The 9686-nt window shown below is 32.3% G+C and overlaps 1 protein-coding gene across 1 annotated transcript; it reads right to left on the bottom strand.

Annotated features, from left to right (window-relative positions):
• Positions 1 to 3092: 3092 nt before the first annotated feature.
• Positions 3093 to 6655, bottom strand: LOC143587624 (putative formin-like protein 15b). Its single transcript, XM_077068867.1, has 13 exons — positions 6537 to 6655; positions 6400 to 6457; positions 6187 to 6285; positions 6062 to 6103; positions 5073 to 5165; positions 4673 to 4723; positions 4507 to 4588; positions 4334 to 4422; positions 3968 to 4039; positions 3783 to 3902; positions 3601 to 3669; positions 3342 to 3408; positions 3093 to 3205 (listed from the first exon to the last, which is right to left on the bottom strand). The coding sequence occupies exons 1-13, from the start codon at positions 6653 to 6655 to the stop codon at positions 3093 to 3095; spliced, it is 1074 nt and encodes a 357-aa protein (XP_076924982.1).
• Between the last annotated feature and the right edge of the window lie 3031 nt (positions 6656 to 9686).

Here is a 9686-nt window from a genome sequence, read left to right as displayed (position 1 = left end):
ACGAAAATTGAGCTTAAGAATGAAGGTATTTGAAGCATTTGAAGGTCTGGAATCATTACGGTGAAGAGCTATCAACACAATATCGAAGACTAGGGTTTTGTCACCCTAATCTATCGTCTTTATCTAATTTTCATCACGGAATTCTATTTTTATCTGTTTTGTTTAATTTAATAATGCTTGGCTAATAGTTTTAAGACTGCCTAGGCTTTGTGATGAATCATCGTGATGTTTAATTTTATTTGGATTTGCTTTTTGTTATGGTTTTATGAATCAGTAAGGGTTTATTTTGTTTATTTGATGCATGTGTACTTGGTTTTATTGGGTAAATTATATTGTTTCTCATTCCAGTATGTTCTTGATTAGTTTGTGATTGATTTATAACAAGATTATAGAAATAATATCATTAATCAAATAAATAAAAGTGCGCTGCTAATCTAAAAAGTTGTAAGGTGTTAGGTTGATTGATAGGTCTTGGTTGATTGAGATTGCTAGATTTAGTTCTTCGTAAGGAGTCTATCTAGGTTTGATTTTCAGCTTTGTCAATTAGTGTTGAATGAACTTAGTAAACTGGCATTGATTTCGACGTTGTAAGGTAGGATTTCATATAAAGCTACTCGTTCATAATTAATTAGATACCGTAAGGTAATTTAATATTAAAACGGGTGCTTTAAAGAATTTAATATAAATCCATTGGTGTCTTCTTGAGAAAGGTCAGGGAGGTCCTGTTCGGGATTTAAATGACTATTTTATTATTCCAGTTCTATAACGAAGCATTTTCCGATAATTTGATAACTGAACTTTGGGGATTCTAGCCTAGGTGGTTTTTCATCGTCATCTGATTTCAAATTAACTGAATTATCTGTTGTTTCTTTTATTTGTTTTTCTTAATTAGGTTAAAATTAGTTTTCATTAACAACCCCCCCCCCCCCTAAAATAATAATAATTAAATAGTCATGTCAGTCAGTCGAGTCTAATTAGTTAATTTACGTAATTTAAAGAGTCTTGTGGGTTCGATATCTGGACTTACTAGGCTATACTAGAGTCGACCGGTTCATTTGCTAGTTAGTAGTTTCTGTCAAGTTAAGAGTCTAGAATTATTACTTTGTGTCTAGATTAGCATAATTTTTGGTTAATAATTTTATAACTACTTTTAGTATATCAACCATAAATAAAAGTAAAAAAACAAATAAAATAAACAAAAGACAATTTAGTTAATAATTATATAACTACTTTTGAACTAATTTTTATATAACTCACCAAAACGAAACGTATTTGACAAACTCCCAAACACTTTATTGATCAAGATATATGACTCTAAACTTGATTATATCGTCTCTATCATAAACACGGGTATATATAGCAAGCTTATACAAGTTGAGACAGAATTAATTAATTCCATAATAATTATCTAACACACATCTTATCATAACTCAGATTAGGATTATAAGATAACTAGGTTACTTACCCATGCACGACACGGACGAAAATATAGAAACCGTCAAATAAACATGTATATAATTACAAACAAGAAGTTATTTTTAATATATTTTTTGAGACAGTAACATAATTTTTAATTGCAATTCATGTTCATACGCAAACAAAGTATTGAAATACATAAACTTACAAAGAATGACTTTACATAGTAGAATTTCTACAAAAAAAATAAAACTTTAAACATAAACTTCATAAACTTTAAAAAAAAATAACGTAATAGAAAACAAACAAATTTCACTAACATTAGTCTGGAAAGCAAGTAAATCAGAAAAATAAGCATCTAGGAAACATTCTCGATAAGCATTCAAGAGTGATTCGGGCTTTCATGGACTGGGAACACGGTTGAGGACATAAACATTCATACACCAATTAACAACAAAATGACTAACTGACTACCAAAACTATTTTTATATTTCAATGTGAAAAGTATTGCACCCTAATAAACTGAAACACGCTCAAAGCGCATTTAAGAAACAGAACTAATCGAAACCTTTTTAAAATGACATGTTTTGCCCAGAATCAAATCGATACATTTTGAAAATGACCCAATTTAACCTGAACCAAATCGATATCTTCTAAAATTAACCTGGTATGACTCGAACCAAATCGATACAATTTTAAAAATACCCGTTGAAAACCCGAATGAAATCGATGTCTTTTTTATATTGACTAGTTAACTAGAAACTAAACCGATACCCCTTTAAAAATGATCCATTTTGACTCGAGCCAAAGCAAATCAAAACATTTATAAAATGGCCTATTTTCATAAACGAAAATTGAAATAACACACTTGAAGACTAAGAAGATAAATGAATGGTAACACATACAATGTTCTTAGTTTTTGAAACTCTTTCTACCAAATGAGATTCATTATTACTGGTTATGAAGATCCAAAAAATATGTAAAGCTTAAATGATTTCGACTCACCTGTAAGTTGAAATTTATGTGAACATTTCATTTAATTTGTGAACCCTCCATATTCTTTTATTTTTTGATAGACACTAAAACCAAAAACCAAACAGACGAATACAAATTGAAACGAAACTAAATTGAACAAAAACAAAATAAAACCAAATACCAATAAAACAAAAACAAAAATCAAAATGAAACTGAAAACTAAAATCGATAAATCTGAAACCAAACAAAAACAAAAATTGTAAAAACCGAAACAAAAAACTGAATAAATTAAACCCTAAAACGAAAATAAACAAAAAACAAAATCGTACCAAAATGAACCGAAACAAAACAAATTTATAAAAAATTTAGAAAAATTAAAACCGAACAAAACAAAAAACAGAAATGAAACCAAAATAAAAATAACTACAACGAAACTTGAAAAGAAAAAGTCAAACTCATTAAGAAACACATGTATTATTAATATGATAGTATATTAGAATATGTACTTGAATGCAATTTAATTTACTTTTGAATTATTTTGTTAGTAAGAAATTATAAGAATCAATGTTATTTATGGAAAGAGTTTTTGTTTTAATAGTATAATCCACAACCTAATAAATTAATTATTAATGTTTATTGATTAATTTGCACACAAAGCAATCAAGTCTTCTAGGTCGGTCCATGCTTCTAGCCAAAACTGACTAAGAATTCCCAACATCGTTTTCGGCATTCCTTCTTTCAAGTTCAGCCCGTTCAAGGTTCTCCTCATGGCAGTTTTGGAATAGTCTCATAAAATTGAAAAGGATTTGAGTAGCTGCCAAATATAAAACACACATAATTAGGTCCGTTAGAGTTAAAAATAGGGCCTGAATTGACTCGTTTATAGGTCAACAGGTCAACACTTCCACATCAAAGTTTGATGTTACTCTAAATAGTTATCTGAAAGTTACCTTGTTCGAAAGGACATTTGGCAGGGTCTTCACCAAAATATAGGTCCAACCCATCAGCACATTTACCCTGTAATGTAAAAATTAAATGGATTATAATAATCCAAAAGGCAACTTTCTTACAAATTACAATAAAAGAAAATCATATGTGAAAAGAACTTTATTTCATTTGATTTCTGTTTTAGAGAACATGCTTTCAAAATCATACAACATTAAGAGCCTATTTTACAATCTTACACTAGTAAAATGTATTGATATTTACCACAGCAGCATAGTAATTTGTAACATTTGTCACTTCTGCCTCGGCATGCTTAATGAACTGCTTCAATGTCTGACAATGTCAGAAGTTCTTCATCAATGCTCTAAACATTCAGTCATGGAAGGAATGAAAAACCACAAAGTAATGCTATATTATTATGTAGTCTTCATAGCAAGTTTACTTACCGAGTGAAAACCTGCAGATATAGGGCCATCGTTTGCACACGCATCTAGTTCTTGCTTCACTTTTCTTAGTCCATTGCTACTAAGGGCCAACATTTCTTCTGCTAAAGCTTTCAGTTGTATCTGTAATTTAACGCATTCATAAGTCATATACTAGCAAGTCTATGCAAAAACAGAATAATTCAAACCTTTGTTGCAGCTTCTAGGCTAACAAGATCATCTGGGAATTCTATAATATCTGGTGATCTGTTGGCAAGAAGCTGTACAATAGAAAAATGTTGATTTAGTATGAATTAAAGCTAGAAATTGTTAACTGTTTTAGTGTTGGATTATTATATAATTAGGAGATTGTATTTGATTATGCTTCCTTGTATTTATCTGTATTGTACTCCTATATTTTTTTTTTATTAGATATAATTTTATTAAGAGTTAAATAGCTTATTGGATTACATCGAAACAGAAGGCAAGCGGGCAACAAGCTGTGCCGCTACTCCTATATATAGTTGATCAATAATACGTTACACCTTACAGAGTTTTCATTATTTTACATGTACCTTGCAGAGACAATGCATTAAGGTCATCCTGCTGTTTCGTGTATCTGTCAATCTCAAAAGACCATCCAACTTGAAACCAACTGCAGAACCTGCAATTATTGGATAACATGAACAAACATATAAATAAATACATATAATCTTTTTTCTTAACACGGGTTTAGTGATGTTATTACCTCTAGCAGTTCCTTGATTTAATGTATTCCCCAAATATAAGATTCTCCGCATAACGCTCTTCAATTTGACGGACTTACGGACCTGATAAACCAACAACAGAACTAGATCAGGTACAAATTATAGAAACAAATAGGAGTATAGCATTTATAATAAATAATGCTACACCTCGTCACACGCAGCGTTTACAGTATCTAAATTGTTTTTGAAATCTGCAAGCTGAAAAGAAGTCGGAATGAGATAACAAAATATAAAAGACCAGAACATGTAAGAATTAGCAGGCATATCACAAACCTGAGAATTTTTTTTTTTTTTACAACTTCATACCAAATCAATTGCTAAAAGATTGTGATTTGTGAACTACCAAACTATTTTTTTTTTTAAATATTAAATATTGGATTACATCGAAACAGAAGGCAAGCGGGCAACAAGTTGCGCCGCTACTCCTTTTTGAATCGCAAAACCCAATCTTTTAAAAACTATATTTGTTGATCTTAGAGTCATAACATTACTATGCATGACCCGCTGAACACGGGTAAGTAGCTCCACAGCTTCAGGCTCTATACGCTGAACACGGGTAAGTAGAATTAAACTGAAATTTGAACAAAAAGATATTTAACTTTGCCTCTATACGTGGCACCTTCATTAGCTCCAGAAAATACTGCAATATAGTTAAAATCTTGAGTGTTAGAAGGCATGATCATGATAACCGAAACTATTAAGTAAATTTTCATTTGTGATAATAAAAGACTAAATTAGAATCTTTGTCCTTTAAACATCACTAAATTATGGATTGAGTACTTTAAAAAGTTCATTTTCACTCGTTGTCTTTTATATGGCAAAGTGCCTCCTTTTCAGTCATTTAACTTAACCTCCATCCAATTAACCAGTTAAGTGGCAGCATGTGCTAGCTCATATGATAGCAAATAGGTAACTTCCACTTTGTCATATAAAGGGCATACAACGAGTGAAACTGGACTTTTTAAAGTACCCAATCCATAATTTAGTGATGTTTTTGGACAAAATTGTAATGTAGGGTATGTTTGGCAAGGAGCTTTTAGGAGCTTTTGGGGCTTCAAGCTTCAAACTTTTAAGAAAAAGCTCATACTCAATTAAAAGCCTTGTTTGGTTGAAGGAGCTTGAAGCTTTTAGGTAATGAGAAAAAACTTAAAGCTTAAAACTCCAACTAGTAGCGTTTAAAAAGAGCTACCAGCTTTTAGTATTTTAATTACTTAAATAACCTTCCAAAATAAGTACATTCAATATTATTTTTTTTAATTATTCCCATTTTGGTTATTTTATTAAAAGCTCCAGCTAACTGCCAAACATCTAAATATATTTAAAAAGCTACAGCTACCAGCTTCAAGCCACCAGCCACCAGTTTCCAGCTACAGCTACTAGCTAGTTTTGCCAAACATACCCGTAGTCTAATAAAAAATGCAAGCTATAAGCCTTGATCAAAGAATATCATAGGGCCATTTTTTTGTGATTAATTCAACATAAGATGAGTACTATCTAAATAGATTAGAAAAATTGTTTAATGATCTTGACACTCACTTGCTCACACTTTCCCAGTTTCTCCACGTCACCTGCATAATTCTGAACAATCATATTGCAGATAAATTAGATAATCAATGGAAGAATCAAGAAAAGTAAATGCATCTAATAAGTTACGGTTTCACCTTGAGTTGCTCCTTCTCTTCTTTTGTAGGACAGAATTTGAGAATAGTTTCTACTTGATCAACGTCCAAAAGGGTGTCATCCATAGCCAAAATTGCTTCCTAATTATCCAAATTAAGAGAAAGTTGTAATTATCATTAAACCTCATACAAATATAAACTAATTATCTAAATTCAGAGTTAAGAAGACAATTAGATAATGATATTCACACTTACCACCATATCAGGAGGTGGCATTTTAACCTTTGTAAGCATGATATCCGTGATAGTGGCCCTCAGATAAATACATGCATGCAAATTACATGTATTATTTTGACTAGAAACATTCACTATTCTTACAACAAATTATATACCTTTGTCTTTGCAGTGACTCCCTTATGCATTTTGGACATTCACAACCGCTACAACAAGATCGATCCTCCGGAGGTGCAGGTGGAGGTGCTCCTCCACCAAATGGTGGGGCTTCATACATTGGAGTTGATCTGACAATTAGACAGGGGATGCAAATTTTGGATGTGAAATGTGTAGGAGATCCACCAACAATGTTGAATATGAAACTGAGAATTTCAATTTCTCTTTTAAACTTCATCCACCAGTATAATTATACATGCCAAAAAAGGAAGTTTAGTGATGAGGTGGGGTTTAATCCTTATATAACGTACCAAGGCTTGTTTTAAACTCCATCTTAACATTTATTTAAACATTATATTAGCTAACGATAAACGAGTACATACATGATAAATTTAAACAACTGGCACCAACACTCGGGGATATATAGTTTAGAATACTAATACGGGATTTCTGAGAAACCCGAGGTATGGCTATGTACACTGCTCAAGACTTGAGAGAATCCTGTGTTTTCAAGTGACATTTTTAAAAGATGTTTTTGGTATAATATTTTCAATGATTCGTTAAGAAAAGGGGATCACACCATTCCCACGCTGCTGGGTGGTAAGGTGGTTATGGTGTAGAATAGGAGGTCAAGGGTTCAAATTCTGTAGAGTGTAACATTTATAAGCTGTTCAAGAAAAACAAAAGGGGCTCTCAGGGAGATTTACATAGTTAAACCATAATATGTATCGAGTAAACAATTTGGGACGAAACTACATTACATCTGATTAGGATGATGAGCATGAAACCATACGTTATATCTGATTATGTAGTTCAAAATTCTGTTCATTATTTTGAAACTCGTATGAGTGTTCCTCTTGATGGCTAGGATTGGCTACATCACAATGTATTCTTGTCTAATGATCGTTGTACTAGCGTATTCTTTATTTACCAAATGATTAAACTCTTAACAAGTTAATTTATGCAGTCTTCCATGTCCCTTTCATTCGAGAGTACATTAGCAGGGATTGAATGAACCATACCATACTGTTTCATAACCCTACAACACACACTTACATGAAGTGAATTTACTTTGTTTTATTTTCCTGTTTCTACTAAAGGTTTGTTGGACACAATTGAATCAAAATCGCAAAAGCACTAAAATTTTATGAGAGCTCCCAACGACTTTTTTCTTGTTTATTAATAAAGAACAAAACAATTCAATCACGCTTTACGGTTACCCTAGACCATCTATTTGTATTAGAAAACTATACTAATCCTACTCAATACTTATCTCAATTATAATCTAATACTAACATTATCTCTACTAATTAAATCAAACTAGATATCTCAAAACATTAAAAGACTAATGTACCCAATTTCAACGACTATCCTTTATCTTCAAAATCAACTTAATATGTACTTTATGTTTTCAAATGGTACACATTTGTCCTTTGGCCTTAACCTCATTAGTTTTTATCATTAAGTCTGGTCATATGTCTTGCCCATGAGGGCAATTAGTCTTTTCACCTAATTATTTTAAAAACAATTAAATAATTAAACTAAAAGAATATGTAAATAACTCTACATGAAAAATACACAAATATTATTAACTCTATTTCTCTCTTTCTTCCTCATCGTCCACCATCTTCCCTAAACCTTAACCAACCACCACAGCCACCACCTGCCACTATCACCAGTCAACCACCACTACCGGTTAAACACACCAATACTGATTTGAATAAGCTGCAGCTGTTTTTGGCAGGCCGATGACCTACCTTCTCAACCTATTGTTTGTTGCTTCAATCGTTGGGATTAAATGTTTCGATTAGTGTTTTTAGCCGTAAATTTGATTAGACCAGTATCGTAGAGTCATCAAATTCACTGATAATGAATTGTAAATTTGGGGACTAGGGCTTGAATGTTTGTTTTAGATTTGAAGTTTCAAAACTACCCTCAAAAGTGACAGCGGCGCTGATAGGGTTCCGATGGATCCGCCTAGGTAACAGCGATGACAACGAGGGTTTGGTTCTCCGGCAGTAGCGATTCATGGCAATTGAGCTATGATTTAGGTCCGATCTATTGTCGAGGGTTTTGGTTTAAATTGGGGATATATTTAATTCTTACTGTTAAGAAGGGGATATATGTAAATTAGTTTATTAATTCAGTCAGTTAATTATAATGAAATGCGGATTTAAGTAATTTATTTGGTTTAGAGAGAGTAAATATGTAATTAAATATTTGAGTTAAATGTCATTTTCATACCTGTGGTTTGTTTAATTACGCAACTTTAGTACCAGTTTTGAATTTATTGCAAATAACTACTTCAGTTTTCTAAAAATTGCAATTTTAATACTTTTTTCTAACTCTGTTTATTTTTTATTTGTTAAGTCAAGGACACTTTGGTCATTTTACTATTTTCTTTATTTTTTTTCTTTTAAACACCTTCTTCCCCCTTTATATCCATATATCCATAAACCCTGCATCTCCAAATCATAACATCAAAATCCAAACCCTAAATCCATAGTCAAGCCTTTTCTCATCATCATCCTCGCCGGAAAAACGCACCCAACAACTGCCGCACCCACCTTATGTTTGCCGTAAAAACGCACCAAACCACCAGTACACCCATCTTATGCTCGCCGGAAAATGCACCTCCTGTTCGCCGGAAAAACGAACCTTAGCACAGCTGTAACACCCCGACCAAAGGCGGATTATACATCGGGGCGCCACATATTGTTTCATTACTTGTGACACTATTGGGTGTCAATATTTAATAAATACATTCATTCGCGCACGCGCAGAGTAAACACAGATGACATAAAACATCATAAATCAATATATTATAATCATAATATTCGAACAGCAAAAACTTGTCTTGATACATTTTAATCTAGGTCCAAAATAAAGAAAACTTCCTAAGTGTCCACAAGCTCCAGAACAGCTACTGCAAACCTGAACATGTGTTAAAATAAACGTCAAACACTTGCGTGTTGGTGAGAAATCAAGTTTAATACAATACATAGATAATCATAAATCTGCGCGCAACACGTGTATGTCTGGTGTTTAACAAGGGTGCAATCAGATTGTGATCAAGCCTAGATAGATCATAGCTCATAGTTCATAGTTCAATCCGTGCTCCCAATTGAGCACAAAAACGAGAAAACATCTGT

This window comes from Bidens hawaiensis, unplaced genomic scaffold, assembly GCF_021521415.1.
Source record: "Bidens hawaiensis isolate Kalapana, Puna unplaced genomic scaffold, B.hawaiensis_p1.1 tig00035627_1, whole genome shotgun sequence".
In the NCBI taxonomy this organism is placed as follows: Eukaryota; Viridiplantae; Streptophyta; class Magnoliopsida; order Asterales; family Asteraceae; genus Bidens; species Bidens hawaiensis.
This window is presented reverse-complemented; position numbering and strand designations above follow the sequence as displayed.